This window comes from Cynocephalus volans, chromosome 8, assembly GCF_027409185.1.
Source record: "Cynocephalus volans isolate mCynVol1 chromosome 8, mCynVol1.pri, whole genome shotgun sequence".
NCBI lineage: Eukaryota > Metazoa > Chordata > Mammalia > Dermoptera > Cynocephalidae > Cynocephalus > Cynocephalus volans.
In genome coordinates this window covers 49557147-49575906 of record NC_084467.1, presented here as the reverse complement: position 1 = coordinate 49575906, position 18760 = coordinate 49557147, and the positions used below count along the sequence as shown (strand labels likewise).

Here is an 18760-nt window from a genome sequence, read left to right as displayed (position 1 = left end):
TGACTCATACAAATATAAAATAAACCCATGTCTGAGATTTTATTTGACTCACTAATTACTGAGGAAAGTAGTAATACGTTACAGCTATTTGAAAGGAGAATTTAAGAACCATAGGTATATAGGCAGTAAGGAATGCTGAAATGACTACAAATAGAAGCAAAACTACTTACTACATTCATAGGACAATAATCAATTGTATTCCACCAGACATTTTTTTTATTATTAATTTTCTGCAACTTACAGAGTTGTAAAATAGCTCAAAGACCATGAAAGATGGAGATAACACAAAGGGGTGCACTTGATTTATAAAGAAAATGGAATTTATTGCTTATAGTTTTTGAGGCTGGGAAGTCCGAAGGACAGGGAACACATCTGATGAGAGCTTTGGTGGTGGCGATAGTGATAGCAGAATATCACATTGCAAAAATGGTGGAACAGAGAGAAAGAGAGAGAAAGAAAGAAAAAGACTCTCTCTCCTTTTAAAGCTCTCAGAACCACACCCCTGACCACCCTTTTTAAGCCATTCATTATGGCATTGTACTACAATATAATGACCTTTTCAAGGCTCCACCTTTCCATTACCCTAATAGGATTTCCCACCCTCTTAATAGTCACAGTAGGGGCCAAGTTTCTAATTTCTAATACGTAAAACTTGGGACACACAATTCAAGCTTCAGTGAGTTTTGGGGGGCATAATTCAATCCACTACACAGTAGTAACCCACTATTCTCATTAATTTCTGTTAAAACTATTATTAAGTGAATCTTTGGATTCAGGTTGTTGATGCTAAACTTATTAAGGCTTTTGGAAAGTATATGCTTGCTTTCAGAAGTTTAAGGAAGAGAGTTGGAAATAGAGGCAATAATAAAGGCAGGTTTCATTTTCTAGGAGAAACATTTAAACCTCTCACAAAACATTTAGAGTTAAAAAACACAGATGTTACAGAAATGCAAAAATGACAGGGGAGAAGGGTCCTGTATCAGAGGGAAAGGGTTTTTTGTTTGTTTGTTTTAATTCAGTTTCACTTTTTATTATAAAAATTTTAAAACACATGTGAAGTTGGAGAATAATTAGAATAATTTAATGAACTTCCATTTATCCACTCACTCATATTCAACAGAATGAACCCTTTTGTACATTTGCTTCGTTGGTTCCTTCTGTTTCTCTCTCTCTCTCTCTTTCTCTTTTCCAGAATTACTTTTATGAAAACCCCAGGCATCCGGGCATTTCATCCCTAATTATTTTATAGGGGAGAAAAAAATAAGTTTCTCTCTACTTTTCATAGTTCTTAGTTGGAATGGACCCCTGTAACAAAAGACAGATTAACAAGAGAGAAACAAACAAGTTTATTTACATGTACACCTGCTTGTATATATCCCACATACTCAGGGAATGAGTAATTCTCCAAGTGGTTGCTTTGAGTTCAGGTTCAAATATCGTCTTCAACTGAAACAAAGACAGAAGGATATAGGGAAGGTGTGTTTATGGGGAAAGTGGCCAGGAAAAGCACAGTAAACAAGGCTAAGGTTTGTTATGCAGATATAAGCCCAGTGCCTTCTTCATTGATGAGTGATTTAGAGTCATAGATAAATTTCTAGTGATTTAGAGTCATTCTTTTCCTGGCACAGAGAGGAAGACACTCTTACAAACAGGAAATTTCTTTTCTAGATGTAAATTTCTCCAACAAAAGGGTAACTTCTACTGTTTTCAGAACTTCTACTATGTCTGCTGTTTCCCAAAATAATATTTATACAAAAGAGGAATAGATGGGGTGGCATATTCTGGTCTCCTACAGTCATATTTTGGAATGGTGTGTCCTGAACTCCATCAACTTTGATATGCATTTCAGAAAGTAGTATTCTCTTCCATAATTATATCATTATCATGCCTAAGGAAATTCATACTAATTCCTTGATATTAAATATCCTATCCATATTCAAATTTCTCTGGATCAAAATACAGTTTTACAATTGGTTTGTTCGTTTTAGGATCTGTCATGATCCACACATTGCATTTGGTTTTTAAGTCCCTTAAATCTCCTTGACCTTAGAAGAGTGCCCCTCTTTTGTTTTTAAACTTGTGATTGACTTGTTGGATACATCTAGTCCCACCTTCTAGATTCTAGACATATCTGGTTGATTCTTTGTGGTATCATCTAACTTGTTTCTCTTTATACCTATAAGTAGAAGTTAAATTTTGACAAGAATGTTTATAAGTGGTGCAGTTATGCTTCATATTACTCTTTTTCTCTTAATATCTGGCTGCCCCACATTTAGCGATACCGAAGTTCATCAGTGGGTTTGCACGGCAACGGCCTGACCTTTCCTTTGTAAAGATGGTTTTCCCCCTTATAGCCATCAAGTGATTGGGAGGATAATTCAGCATCCTGCAAATATCTAGTTTTCAAAAAACCTGAGAAGTTTTTCTGATTGAGGACGTTTCTTCCTACTCTATCTTAAAAGGCTGATCAGAATGTGTCTCTTCAGGAAGAATCTATATAGAATAGTGAAGAAGGAACTCAGACCAGCCAAATTAACCTTAATGGAATAAAATATGTTGCAGCCACATTTTTCTCCTATTCAAGAGTAGATTTAAGAGGTAGGTAAGAGACTTTTATAAAACCAGAATAATAATAAGTGTACAAAAGTTGGAAAAAGAAAATTGAAAGGAAAGGAAAGATGAAGGTAATTTTTTAAAAAAAGATTTATTGAATATTTGAGTGTCCTTAACTAATAACACCACAAGGGCTATCACCTAACTACATCCAAAAATATCAGCAAAAAACAAAGCTTCTGAAATGCCCATTGTCACCCAGTAAGATAAACTTTAAAAAAGAGTAGAACAATGCAAAAAACAAAAACAAATCTGAGGCCTAATTTAAAAATTTTACTCTGTTGGAGAGGACAGCCAAGGTTGGCAAGAACTCCTACAGAAGTAGTGCCACCTGAAGCTGGCATGATAAAGTTGATTTAACTGCATTGAAAGTGACAGAAGAAAAATGACTTTACAAATGTAAGCTACATCTATTTCAGAAAATTGTTAAACTTGTGAATACAGCAGAGAAGCTATAAAACTTGCAGTGTGAGCTGTAAAGAACAGGATTGATGCCCCAGAGCAAAGAGTCATTGATGCGGAAGGCAGAGGAATATAGCACAACCAAATTAAAACACCCAAAGCAAAAATAATGAAAGAATAAATGAAAAATGAAATTTTTCTAAATTTAGAATTTCTAAATTCTTTCTAAAAAATGAAAGAATATTGAAAAGGCATCAGGAAATCAAAGTTGCATATAACAGTGGGAAAGACCAGTACATTTATTCATTTACTAATGTCTTTATTTCTTTAGGTTTTCTCTATCACGCTTTTTGGTTTAGATAACATTTTTCAAGATGGCTTTTTAGAAGATACCCAGGGTATCGCACATGAGAAACCCTGAGATGACAATGCTTATTTATTTATTTATTTATTTATTTATTTTTATTATTATTATTTTTTTTAAAGATGACCAGTAAGGGGATTTTAACCCTTGGCTTGGTGTTGTCAGCACCACACTCAGCCAGTGAGGGAACCGGCCATCCCTATATAGGGATCTGAACCCATGGCCTTGGTGTTATCAGCACCACACTCTCCCAAGTGAGCCACAGGCTGGGCCTATTGCTTATATATTTAAATTTATGAACTGTTTAATCTTCATTGCAAAGATAAGTTCTTACAAGCTACCTAGGTAAAAAGAAAACTTAAAGACACACAGGAGTAAGAATGACTTTGGACTTTTCAGACTTTGAATAAGTAAAAGAGTTTAAGGGGAAAGAAACAAAACAAATAAAAGCAACGGAACTGATATACTTTGGTATGGTACCTAGCCAAACAAACTTTTCTTTTGTTTAAGATGGAAGATCCTTAATAAATGAAGCACATAGAACGGTATGTCAGTGAAGTACTCAGCAGCAGCAGTGCTCTTTCCAGAATCTACTGATGATCAGAAATTAGATGTAGTTTAGTTTGTTTACATATAATATACGTAATTATACTTTATACCCTGCCATTCTTAGGAAACCATGGATCAAGTAAGGAATTAACGAAGAATTCAGTTGAATAGTACAAGAAATAAAATTTAGCTTACTTAAGAAACTAAATGCTAAGAAAAAGGAGTACAATCATGCTCTACATAATGATGTTTTGGTCAGTGATGGACTGTATATGTTATGGTGGTCCCACAAGATTATAATGGCTATACCTGTGTACCAGGTTTGTGCAAGTACACCCTATTATGATGTCCACACAATGATGAAATTGCCTACTGAAGTATTTCTCAGAATGTATCCTCATTGTACAAACAACTATGTGCAAATGAACTGGAAAACCTAGAAGAAATGGATAAATTCCTGGACACATACAACTTACTAAGGTTGAGTCATGAAGAACTAGAAAACCTAAACAGACCAATAACGAGTAATGAGATTGAAGCAGTAATAAAAAAGTCTCCCCACAAAAACAAAATCCTAGGACTAGATAGCTTCACTGCTGAATTCTACCGAACATTTAAAGAAGGACTAATTGCAGTTCTTCTCAAACTCTTCCAAAAAATTGAAGAAGAGAGAATATTTTCAGACTTATTCTGTGAGGCCAACATTAACCTGATACCAAAACCAGAAAAGTATACGAGATAAAAACCTTACAGATCAATATCCCTAATGAACACTGATGCAAAGATCCTCAACAAAATACTAGCAAAGAGAATTCAATAACACATTAAAGAGATCATTGACCGTGGTCAAATGGGATTCATCCCAAAGGTGCAAGGGTAGTTCAACATATGCAAATCAATAAAAGTGATATATCCCATCAACAGAATAAAGGAAAAAAACCATATGATTATTTTAATCGATGCAGAAAAAGCATTTGATAAAACCCAACACCATTTCATGGTAAAAACACTCAACAAACTTGATATATAAGGAATGTACCTCAAACCAATAAAGGCCATATACGACAAACCCACAGCTAATATCATACTGAATGAACAAAAGTTGGAGGCTATTCCTTTAAAATCTGGAACAAGACAGGATGCCTGCTTTCCCCAGTCTTGTTCAAGATAGTACTGGAAGTTATGGCCAGTGCAGTAAAGCAAGAGAGAGTAATAAAGAGCATCCAAATTGGAAAGGAGTAAGTTGTACTATCCCTATTTGCAGATGACATGATCCTATACACAGAAAACCTTAAAGACTCCACCAAAAAATTACTGGAACCAATAAATGAATTCAGTATGGTGGCAGGATACAAAATCATCATGCAAAAATCAATAGCCTTCCTATATGCCAGTAACAAAATAGCTGAAGACGAAATCAAGAAACTAGCCCCATTTACAATAGCCACCAAAAAAATGGAATACCTAGGAGTAGATTTAACCAAGGAGGTGAAAGACCTCTATGGTGAAAACTAAAACATGGGTGAAAAAAATTGAAGAGTATGTAAATAAGTGGAAAGACATCCCATGTTCTTGGGTGGAAGAATTAACACCATCAAAATGTCCATATTACCCAAAGTATTCTACTCATTCAGTGCAATCCCTATCAAAATACCAATGATATCCTTCACAGAAATAGAAAAAATGGTCTTAAAATTAGTATGGAACCACAAAAGACCCCATATAGCTAAAGCAATCTTGAACAAAAAGAGCAAAGTTGGAGGCATCACACTTCCTGACTTCCAAATATACTGTAAAGATATAGTGACCAAAACAGCATGGTACTGGCATAAAAACAGGCAAATAGACCAATGGAACAGAATAGAGAGCCCAGAAATAAACCAATACACTTACAGCCAAGTGGTTTTTGACAAAGGTGCCAAGACTATACAGTGGGGAAAGGACAGCCTTGTCAACAAATTGTGCTGGGAAAACTGGATGTCCACATGCAGAAGATTGAAACTAGGCCCTTATCTATCACTCTACACAAAAATCAACTCAAAATGGATTAAAGACCTAAATTTAAGATCCAAAACTATGAAACCACTGGAAGAAAACATAGGAGAAATACTAGGCGAAATCGAATGAGCAGTGCTTTTTTGAACGAGACCACAAAGGCACAGGCAACTAAAGCAAAAATACACACATGGACTACATCAAACTAAAAATCTTCTGCACAGCAAGGGACACTATCAACAAAGTGAAGAGACAACCTATAGAATGGGAGAAAGTGTTTGCAAACTGAACATCAGACAAGAGGCTAATATCAGAGTATATGATGAACTCAACAGCGAAAGAACAAATAACTCAATTAAAAAATGGGCAAAGGGCCTGAATAGACATTTCTCAAAAGAAGACATACAAACGGCCAACAAGCACATGAAAAAGAGCTCAAAATCAGTAATCATCAGGGAAATGAAAAAACCACAATGAGATATCATCTCACCCCAGTTAGAATGACTGTTATCAACAACAGAAAATAAATGCTGGGGAGGTTGCAGAGAAAAGGGAACATTCCTACATTGTTGGTGGGACTGTAAGTTAAAACAGTTTGGAGGTTCCTTAGAGAACTAAAAATAGGCTTACCTTACAATCCAGCTATCCTAGTACTGGGTATATACCCAAAGGTAATGAAGTCAGTATATCAAAAAGACACCTGAACTCCCATGTTCTTTGCAACACTATTCACAGTAGCCAAGAGATGGAATTAACCTGAATGCCCATCAGTAGATGAATGGATAAAAAAAACTGTGGTATATATACACAATGGAATACTGTTCAGCTATAAAAAGAAATGATATCCTGTTATTTGCAGCAGCATGGATGGAACTAGAAACCATCATGTTAAGTAAGTCAGGCACAGAAAGACATACCACGTGGTCTCGCTCATATGTGGAATCTAAAAAAAAAAAAAAAAGTGGTTCTCACAGAAACAGAGAGTAGAATAATGGTTAATGGAGGCAGGGAGGGAGGGGGAAGGAGAGGTGGTGGACTAATGGGTACAAAACTATGCTATCTACCCTAAATGATTCATTGTGTAGTATATGCATGTATTGAAATAACACACCTATTTGCCACAAAATAAGCATAAATAAAATAGAAAAAAATTAAAATTAAAATTAAAATTTTAAAAATGGGCAAATGACCTGAATAGACATTTCTCAAAGGAAGACTTACAGATGGCAAACAGATGTATGGAAAAATGCTCAACATCACGAATCATCAGGAAAATTCAAACCAAAACCACAATGACATACCACTTCAATCCTTTTGGAATGGCTATTATCAAAGAGACAAAAGATAACGATGTGGAGAAAAGGAAACCTTTGCACACTGTTAATAGGAATGTAAAGTAATACAGTCATTATGAAAAGCAGTATAGAGGTTACTCAAAAAATTATAAATAAAACTACCATATAATTTCAGCAACCCCACTACTGGGCATATATCCAAATAAAATGAAATCAATATTTTGAAGAGATATCTGCACTCTCACGTTTATTGCAGCACTGTTTACAATAGCTAAGATATGGACTCAACCTAAGTGTTCATCATTGGGTGAATGGGTAAAGAAAATGTAGTATATATACCTAATGGAATACTATTCAGCCATAAAAAAGGAAATCCTGTCATTTGTGACAACATAGATGAACCTGAAGGACATTATGGTAAGTGAAATAAGCCAGGCACAGAAAGAAAAAGACCACATGATCTAAGTTAAGTGTGGAATCTGAAAAAGCTGATCTCATAGAAGTGGAGAGAGTAGAACAGTGCTTACAAGAGGCTAGGGTGGTTAGGAAAGAGAGGGGTCAAAGGATGCATATTTACAGTTAGACAGGAGGAATAAGTTCAAGAGATCTGTTGTACAGCATGGTGATTATAGTTAACGGTGACGTATTATATTCTTGAAAAATACTGAGAGTGGATGTTAAGTATTCTCACCACAAAAAGGATGACTGTGAGATAATGCATTTCTTAATTAGCTAGATTTAACCATTCCACTATGTATATATTCTTCAAAACATCATGTTGTACATGATAAATACATACAATTTTATGCACCAATTTAAAAGTAAATAGATAAATTTGAAAAAAAAAATGAAAAAAAAATGTATCCCTATTGTTAAACGACACGTGACTGTTTATTTTCTTCTCAAATGCACATACATTTTTCATAAAAATATTGGTCATAAAACTTGAACAAAAACATGTACATAATAAAATGTTATGGTTCAAATTGTCAGAACACACTGCAGTAAAATTAATATAACAAAAATTAAAAGATAGGTGGCCACATAAAAATTAAAATATGCTCTATTGCATAGCAGTGTGACTATTCTTAATAGCTAAGTTTTCTATATTAATAGCTAGAGGAGAGGCTTTTGAATGTTTTTACCACAAAGGAAATATAAATGCATGAGGTGATTGGTACATTAACTACCCTAACCATATGATTATACAACATATATGTGTACCAAAACATCAGATTGTACCCCATAAGTATGTATGGTTACAATGTGTCAATAAAAAAATAAAAAATAAAATTCTGTACATGTAAGACAAGAGATAAATCCATAAACAATAAGAGAATGCCTGCCTTAAAGTTAATAAATTTTATAATAATGTAGTTATATTTTCATGGGTTTCTGTGAAACCTATATTTAAAGAAAATTTCATCAATTTAAATATCTATTAGTAAGAAAGAAAAAGGAAAGAAGTAGAGAACTGTAACAAGTGCCTCAAACAGGGAAAATACAATTAATAAAATTAAGTAGAAACAAGTAAAATGACAGAAGTTATTTCTTTGAGATATTTAGTCAAAGCAATAATCATTAGATCAGTTACTTAGACAAAGAATAAAATGTAAATAGGATCAGGAGAGGGGATCCAGGGATATACATCAAAACTAAAATATTTGGGAGAATGTTATTTTTAGTTAGATGATGATAATCAATAGCTCAGATCAAAATCACAGAAGTAATTAAAGTGTGTGTGTGTGTGTGTGTGTGTGTGAGAGAGAGAGAGAGAGAGAGAGAGAGAGTGGATTGCTAGATTGAATGCAGCTAGAAGTAGAAATTATTACTAGAATGCACCTCCTCAAATTAATTTTGGAAAGAAGCAAGGTGTAAATAAATAAATAAACCAAAAAACCTATTAGAAACCCATGGAGTCATGACAAATTAGCAAAGAAAAGGGCATGTAGTCCTGATGGGGAATTTAGTTTGGAGAATTTTTTCAAAAGTTCAAAGAACAGTTATCCAGTGACTAATTAATTCTACCTTCAAAATATAGAAAGGGATGTTATTAAGTATCTAATTCATTTTATGAGCATAAATGATTTTAAGACAAATTGATAAAAACAACACTTTTAAAAGAATTTATGGACTGGGGTCATTAATCAGCAAACAATACAATACTACATTATAATAATTATTTACTATGAGCAAGTAAATTATCCTCAAATACATGGTGGCATCATAAAAGAAAAGCTATTAACACAGAGAAGGAAATGTAGAACTCATCTTTATTTCCTCTTTTCTTCCCTTCTGCGTGCTATCTCTGTGGAAACCTTGCTGACTGCCTTCACAGTACTTGAGGAACCTGTGCCCTTCTTCACCACTGCAGCTACCGTAGCAAAAGTCACCATCCTCTCTCTCCTATTACTGCAGCCATCTCCTGTTTTAATCTCCCTGTTTCATTTTTTACCTCAACCCCCAGCAACCTGTTTTCAGTACATAGCCAGAGTGACCTTTTTATGGTCATTTCTTTCCTTAAAACGTTCATGGCTCCTTATATAACTCAGAATAAAAATTCAGACTCCTTACTCAGTCTTCAAATCACAGATTTGGCCATTGCCTATCTCTCCAGCTTTATCACATGTCACTCTCCTGAACATTCTTCCCTCAGTTCTTCACACAAATGTCACTTCTCAGGGGAGGCTTTCTCCGATTCTCCCATCCTCAAATAGCCTCTCTTCCATGCAGTCATTCTCTAACACAGTTCACTGTTTAGTTTCTTCATGTGCTTAACTAAAATTTTCCTGTTTACTTACCTGTCTTCTACCATAGAAGGTAAGGCCCTTGTTCACAATTGTATCCCTAGTGCCTGTGATAATTTCTGAGATGCTTTGTGAATATTTGTTAAATGATTACATGAAGTGTAATAATAGGAAAGATAAGCAATATAATAGTGGGTTAAAAATTAGAAAAATTGGCAATAATTCACAACAACATGGATGAGTTTGGAGAAAATTATGTTAAGTGAAATAAGCCAGGCATGGAAAGAGTAATACTGCATGTTCTCACTCATATGTGGAAGCTAATAAGTTGATCCCACAGGAGTATAGAGTAGAATAGTGGTTACTAGAGACTGGTAAGGGGAGGGAGAAGGGGAGAGGTGGTCAGTGAAGATTGAAAATTGTAGAGAGATAGGAAGAATAAGATCTAGTGTACTATAGCAATATATGGAGACTACAGTCCGTAACAAATTACTGTATAACTTCAAATAGCTAATTGAGAGGATTTTGAATGTTCCCAACACAAAGGAGGTGACAAATGTTTGAGGTGATGGATATGCTAAGTACCCTGATATGATCATTGCACACTGCGTAAATGTACCCAGATGTCACATTGTACTCCATAAATATATCCAGTTATCACAGATCAATTAAGAAAAAAGAAAAAATAAATAAAGAGTTGAATAGTGGTTATCAGAGTCTGACAAGGGGAGAGGGGAGGGAAGTTGGGGAGAGGTTGGTAAAGGGATACAAAGTTGCAAAGTGACAGATGGAATAAGCTCTGGTGCTCTAGAGTGACTATAGCTAATAATATTGTATTGTATACTTCAAGATAGCCAGAGTAGAGGATTTTGAATATAATAACCACAAAGAAATGATAAATGTTTAGGTGATAAATATGCTAATTATTCTTATTGGATCATTATAAAATGTATGCATATATTGAAACAACAATCTACCCTATAAAAATGTACAATTAAAAATGAACAAAACATCAATAATTACTAGACTGTGTTCTGACCCACTGAGCCAACCGGCCAGCCCAAAACATCAATAATTAAAAATTAGAAAAAGAAGAAGTGGCAATAGAGTTGAATAGTATTTCCATTTTCTTATAGAAGTTTAGCATGTATGAAGTAAATAATTGGTGATGGGTAAAAGATGCTCATAGAAAATAGTATTGTAAAAGTAGCGGTGATCTTAGTAATATTGATTTTCAATTATGACCCCACCATCTAACTTTAAGAAAGTTACCTAATCTAACTTTCAGTTTTCTTCATATGTAAGATCAGGATAGCGGTATCTTCCAGATGTTTGATGTACGCGCTTGTGCGTTTGTGTGGGTAAAGTCCTGCCACCTTCTCTTCCTCCTTGCTTCTCTCCCTTATAAGACACTTTAATGATTAGTGTACTACCGCAGGCCCAGGATTTCAAAAGTGGTTCACATCAATTTAGATAACGTAGGTAAAATACCTGACCCAGTGCAAAGCACATAGAAAGTGAAGAGTAAATGTTAATTCCTTGCAATTCTAGTTGGAGTCTTTAGGCTGGATGATTCTATATTTAACTTCAAATCTTCCTGAGGATTCTCAGAACCATATTTTCTTGCTATTAGAGTGTTTTCCTGCTTTCTCTTAGACTGTAAACTCTTAAGAGTGTTTTCCCTATGACATTTATCATAATGATTTATTCATTACTAGGGTTCTGCAAATGTTTGTTTAAAATTCAGCAGGCATTTATTAAGTGCCTGTTATGTGCAGTGCATGGAGTTAAATACAGAAAACAGAGTAAAGGAAGTAGAAAGTCATATTCTATCTGTACAGCGGGAAAATGTTTCTAACTTTTGAGGAGATGGAGGTATAGTTAATAAGATAGATTTGGATTTATAAAAATAAAAAGATGTTGGCACCCCAAAGTGTAACACAATAAAAATGGAAAGGAAAGAAAAAAACAGAAAAAATATTTTACCAAGATAGCCAATAAAACCTTACTGTGCAAATATAGATGGAGGATTTAATTGAAATATATATGATCTGTAACAGAATTCTGCTTGATAGGTAGTTGGGAGGAGAGAAACAGTTCACACATGAAGAAATAGTTGTAGAAAACCTTTAAAAAGAATATACAGTTTTTCTAGCAGTTCAAGAAATGTAGCTCAGATGTCTTCAAAGTACATTTATTTTGTAAAAAATTTACTCAAACATGTCATGTGATGCAAAAAAGCATTAATACAAAAAGCTTTAGGGCAAAAGCATTAAAAACAAAATGGCTTCTAATCCTAGTCTTTTTACTTCCAAGCCAGCTTTTTCCCCATATATAAGACTCTATTTTTAAAAGCAGTTTTAGGTTCACAGAAAAACTGAGTGGAAGGTACAGAGATTTCCCCTGTATGCCAGTCCCCGCACTCACAGCCTCCCACACTATCAATATCCTATATTTGAGTGATACATTTGTTACAGCTGATCAATCTATATTGATCCATCATGATCACCCAGTGTCCACGGTTCACATTAGGGTTTACTCTTTGTGTATATTCTGGGAGTTTTGACAAATGCATAATGACATGTGTCTACCATTACAGTATTATACAAAGTAGTTTCACTATCCCCCCAAAATGCTTTGTGCCTGCTCATTCCTCTTTCTCACCTATCCCCGGCAACCGCTGATCTTTTTACTGTCTCCATGGTTTTGCTTTTTCTAGAATGTTATATAGTTGGAATCATACAGCCTTTAAAATTTTTATTTCACTTAGTAATATGCATTTCAGGTTCCTCCGTGTCTTCTCATGGCTTGATAGCTCATTTCTTCTTAGATTTGAGTAATATTCTGTTGTTTGGCTGTACCACAGTTCGTTTATTCATTCACGAACTGAAGAATGTCTTGGTTACTTCCACCTTTTGGCAAATAAAGCTGTAATAAACATTTGCCAAGCCAGCTTTTTGTTTCCTGCTATTCATTTAACTTCTCTGTGGTTTTCTCATCTGTAAAATTTAGTTGATGATTTTTAGGGATTCCGAAGTTTGGAGTTATTGGTTATTTAGACAATAATTATGAAATATTGTATTATCCTGACTGAGAATAACAGGTGTGCCTGTATTGTGCTGACATTTTAAGTTGATAAAGCCTTTCTAGTAGAAAGAAGTCCTGTCCTATATAACAAAAATTGTAATCTGTTATTATTCTTTGATCAGATCTTTCTATTTTGGAGGTTATACTTCAGGTGAACCCAATCAGAAGTTAAAAAAAATACAATTTTTTTAAACAAAGATTTTCATTGTAGAGTAATTTATAAAAGTCAAATAGAACAAAAGTGTGGGGACAATTCAAATACCCAGTAATAAAGAAATGCAAAGTAAATTATGCGAGGGCCGAAACCATCACTATTTATTCTAATTGATGTGTACCTAGCACCTTACTCAGTATGGTATTCTGAATATTTGTTGTATGTAAAAAGACTGAATAAGAATTTAAGTGAAAGAGAAGAGCTTTTATTGAGTATACAGAGATTACAGGGGATGGCATTCTGTTCTTCTCTGCTGCTCTGTATTTCCCATTGCTAAACTCAGCTGTGCAAGCTATTGCCTACTGGACTCCATACTTTCCCCCTTTACTGGCACCAGGGCAGGGTTTAGACATGTGATGTAGTAGCCATGACAGATAAACTGCTCCCTTGGAACAGAAAACCAAAATGGTTGTAAAAGAGTTAAAGCAAGAGTGACTGTACGTTCCAACTTTGCCATGACTGTCTCGGCTTATGCCTGATGTCCCCGTGTAAATCTCAGTAGCATCTCCTTTCACTCTCAAAGGTATCCCAGTTTGGATTGTTTGTAGATCACCATTTAACTGAGGGTCTGACTTTCTGTTTACTTCAGTGCTATTGTTGGGAAACATTTTCTTGTTATTTCAATTTGGTTTACTTGGACGAACATTTAATGCTCAGTAGGTGTAAGGAACGTCTTAAATCCATTGTATTGTGAGATACAAAGAAAAATAAGACAAAACCCCTGCCACCAAAGAATTTCACATTCATTAATGCTTTTTCCTCTTAGTTTGCTTTGGTTAACTCACAGCCTCATCAGAGTCAGAACTGCTCCTAGAACCAAGCCCCTGTCCTGGCCCCAACCACTTAGGAGACTCCTTTCTCTTGCCTCTTGTGGGACTTGAGGGAATTTTCCCATCTAAGAACGTGTTCCCTACACACCACACTCCTGGGATCTGGGATAATGGAATTCCTTGCCCAAACACATTTGAACCTGCTCCCCGGACCCACGTGGACCTTTTCCCTTCGAAGCAAGCACACAATACCGCTTACAGTGCCATCCATATAAGCCAGGATGGGAGGGAAGAGGGCAGAGTGCAGGCCAGCAGCAGAAGCTAGAGTAGGCCCCCCCAACCTTACACATTCTGAAGTTCAAGAATTCTAATTTTGTACCTGGACTTCTAGATAATTTGGGATGTGTATTCCCTAAAGTAGGAGAATAGAATATACTTGATGTCATAGTTTATTAGCTTGTCTTAAATAGCTCTTAGGTATTTAGACACATGGTATCTGAGCTTCCAGTTGCATTTTTGCCACAGATCCCACAAATATGAGAGGCAGGCCTGCTCAGAGTAAATTCTTACCACAACCTCTGAGAGCCTGCATCATCTGCTCCTGCCCTGCTCAGCTGCACCCACCTTTCCACTGTTCCAAAACATCCTGGACACCCTCCCATGTCCCTTGCACTTGCCACTTTGCTCCCTCTTGGCATGCTCTTCCTAGGTTCTCACTGGTCTCTTTCCTCATTTCCTTCAGGTCTCCCGCCCTCCCCCCCTTGTCATTATCTTATCAGTGAGAACTTGCCTGGCCATTCTTTCTAAAGTTTTACCACTCCCCTAAGCACTTACTGTCCCTTTTCCACCTTATTTACTTGCCTTAAGACACTTCACTCTCAGAAAGTCAGAAGTACTGAAAAATTTAACTAGCTTTTCCCCCTAAATATCTTTCTTTAAAAACCCCCTAACAATAAGGAAAATGTGGTATATTTACACAATGGAATACTACTCTGCCATAAAAAAGAATGAAATCCTGCCATTTGCAGCAATATGGATGGACTTAGAGAAAATTAAGTTGAGTGAAATAAGCCAGGCACAGAAAGAGAAATACCTCTCTCATAAGTCCTCACTCATAAGTGAAAGCTAAAAAAATAAATGAAAGAAAGATACAATAATCACAACAATACATTGAACTTTCAAAAGGAGGACACAGAACTGAGATTACCAGAGGTGGGAAATGGTGGGGGTGGAGGCACAAGAAAGGGGTAAGGGAGGAATCAGTAAAGGGCCATGAAAAATGATAACATTGTATAACATTGAATATACTAATTATCCTGATTTGAGCATCACTTATTGCACTTAGGTATTGATGTGTAACTCTGTACCCCACAGACATGTACAATTATGTTTCAATAAAAATATAAAATAAAACCCACTGAGTATTAAGACTTTTAAGAAAAATCATTGTTTTTATGTCTCAAAAGCCAACCATGTACCACTTTAAAGAGTTAAATAGTTCTCTAAGGCTAGTTACTTAAAGCAGCAATCTCCCTAACCTGCCCTCAGTTTCTGGGGTAACTATTTGCAACTTTATTGCATGATTCTTTTTTTTTTTTTTTTTTTCAAAGATGACCGGTAAGGGGATCTTAACCCTTGACTTGGTGTTGTCAGCACCACGCTCAGCCAGTGAGCGAACCGGCCATCCGTATATGGGATCCGAACCCGGGGCCTTGGCGTTATCAGCACCGCACTCTACCGAGTGAGCCACGGGCTGGCCCTATTGCATGATTCTTTTGGTATTTGCCATTATATCTAGACAACATGCTTATATTGCTACTTCTTAACATCTTCATTTTGGATCTTCTCTTATTTACTTTCTCTGGTAAAGGTGGAGGCTGAAGCTCTCTCTGACCACCATCACACCTTGTGTCCACACAAGTATCCAGCTCTCCCTTTTCCAATATGATCACATTGTGATTGTAGTTCAATCAAGATTTGATACTTTAAGTAGTAATATTAGTCATAGCTGAGCCACATAGTATACTGTGATTTCTTTTCCTTCCCCTGCAGCATTTTATTTTTCCTGAAGTTAAAAATTGTCATGATTTTGATTTGTTTACTTTTCTAGGTTATTAGCATCAGTTCTACCCCAGACTGTCCCAATTAGAGAGAGATATTTTAGTATGTTCAGACATCTATATTCTACTTTTTCCTTTTCTTGAAAAAAACTCTCAGAGTAATCAGATCTTTTTAAATCCTGATGGTTGTTCTTAGGGTTTGCTAGAGATTGATTGACACCATAGTTATTTCTGAGACTTGTTTATCCTCAACAGAGCATTTAGGCAGTTGTTGCAGATACAGTTGTTATTTTAAAACATATTAGGAATTAGCAAAACAACCTTAATACATTTATATATATATTTAAATATATAGTATTGTGTTCTTTCTTTTTAGGCTCTCAAAATTAGAGAGATCTGTAACTGCCCACCACTTTCTGGACCAGACCCTCGATTACTATTCAAACTTGGCATGAAACATGTTCTTGAGGAATCAGAGAAAGAAGACCTAAATGCCACTGTTAAGAAACAGAATATGGATACTCTTCCAATTCAAAAACAGGCGCAAATATCATTACATACATAGTTAAGAAAAAAACTGGCAGTTGAATTGAAATTTATGAGACAAGATATATGAAGAATACAGCAATCCTTATCATTTCTATGTTATTATTTTTTTAATGTTTAAATGAAAAAAAAGTATATTCAGAGTCAAATCATGTATACTACAGATATTATCTAAATTCTTCTACTGGGTAGTTATTTTTCATGAAATATTGATGTATTTTAATCTATTTTAAAATGTTTTCAATGAGGAAAATGTCACAGAATAAATTTATATTATACATTTTATTTTGTCTCATATTTGCTTTTGATGTAGAAGGCAGACCCTTAGTGGGTGAAAAATCAGAACGTGCAGTAACTGTTATTGTAGAGAGCATTCCAGCTGAGCCTAAACTGGATTTCAGAGTCTGGGTAGTTATGGTGAACTGGGAAACTGACAGTCTGAAGGGATTCGTTGACAGGAAGTGTTTTGCATTGGGGTGGGATTATGTGGAAGAGGGGACCTGGGGATTGAGAATTTCTGGTCTTTGCCTATGGATGATGAGGGAAAAGGCTGCTGGCAGAGGCTAATGAAGACATTTTCATAGGAAAGCACAAGGTGGTCCAGGTGACAAAATGAGAAACAGAATGGGGGGAGAGGGTCATTTCCATGAGGACACAGTGTGTTTCCAGTGCACTAAAGTCCTAACAGAAAGTTGTGTCATTTTGGCTCCTTGATAGTATTACACTTTGGGAATCTCTGCAGTTCTCAGAGAAGACAACCACCCTGTTCTTGTGGAGGGTACCACCAGTAGAGGCAGGGCCAAGGCACTGCCCTCAAGTTGATCTTCCTGATTAGCAGACATCAACAAAGAGGCCAGAGGAAGAAGGTGAAGCACAAGACATATCCCCAGTGATGCCCAGAAATTACTGTATTATGTAAATGGAAATATGTTTTTAAAATATGAGTTGTTATTTATATAATATTATTTGAACTCCCAAACTGGTGAAATCTAGTGATGCTTAGGTTATGTCCCTAAGAGGGACATTTTTCTCAAAATGTACTAAGTAAATATTTTCTTAGAGAATTGAAGGAGAAAGGAACTACTTTTTATTGAATATCTACTATGAGCTTGGCCTTATATTTATCTAATTTATTCCACAACCCTATGAAGTAGATTTTATTATTTTCATTTTACAGTGAATAGAGGCTTGGAGAGGTTAAGTAATATACCCAATGTCTCTCACCTAGGAAGAGCAAAGCTAGACCTGTCTGATTATAAATCTGTCCATTTTCCACAACTCTCAGGTATCTGAGACTAAGCTATCAAAAGACAGGAACAAACACTGTTCTCAATAGTTTGTTAGCTTCCGCATGTATGGCTTCAATACAGGTAAAAATCTCGTAGGTATAAAACCAGAGATCACTTAGGTTGTCTGCAGGATGATTTGCTGGGTCCTCGTCTCAATCTTTCCTATCAAAATTTACAGGAAAAGCCTGGGGTAAGGCAGAGTAGGAAAGTGGACCTTCTCCCACCCCCTGCCTGTGAAAGCCTATAAAGCCTCATATGGAATGTGTCCTGACACTATTAAATTTTCATAGACAAAATATTTACTAGTTCTTAAGAAGACAAGTTCAGAGCCTATTTTTGTTTTTCAGGGCTTACTATAGTTTACTTATAAAGTGTTTCTCGATCTACATGTAAGAGAGCACTAGGAAGGAAGAGATTCACATTAACAGTTCTCCATATAGTCATTCTTTATATTTCTGGTGATTGGAGTTTTGTAAGAGACACTCCATAACCTGTAAAGACATTTGGAGAATGTCACCTAGAGGTAAAAAGTAAAACACACCATTAGATTTCCCTGCAGATTTTCCAAGAAAATAATGTAGTGAAGACCCTTGCCTATTTTTTCTTCCATTCCATTGTCACATCTAATTGTGTTGTTCAGCCTTCCTAGAAAGCATACGCAAGTTAGCATCATGTCGGAGCAGACATAATACAGATATCTGTATAGTGCATATGAAAAGATTTTTTTTTTTAAACCCATGGAGTTAAATGTAAAAAATGTTAACATTTCAGCTCAGGGTTTTAGGAGAAATTAAATATCAATTGGAATGTAAGATGAATACCTATATTT

At 35.6% G+C, this 18760-nt stretch overlaps 1 protein-coding gene across 4 annotated transcripts in view; it reads left to right on the top strand.

Annotated features, from left to right (window-relative positions):
- Positions 1-16826, top strand: part of OMA1 (OMA1 zinc metallopeptidase) — a 61887-nt gene extending 45061 nt beyond the window's left edge. For 3 of the 4 annotated variants that reach the window (XM_063105227.1, XM_063105225.1, XM_063105226.1), the window contains one exon: positions 16473-16826. In XM_063105227.1, the coding sequence (XP_062961297.1) occupies positions 16473-16661 (189 nt within the window). In that variant the 3' untranslated portion in view covers positions 16662-16826. Of the gene's footprint in view, positions 1-9556; positions 9721-16472 lie in introns of those variants that run through there. The other variant, XM_063105228.1, reaches the window with a different exon arrangement.
- The last annotated feature ends 1934 nt before the right edge of the window (positions 16827-18760 follow it).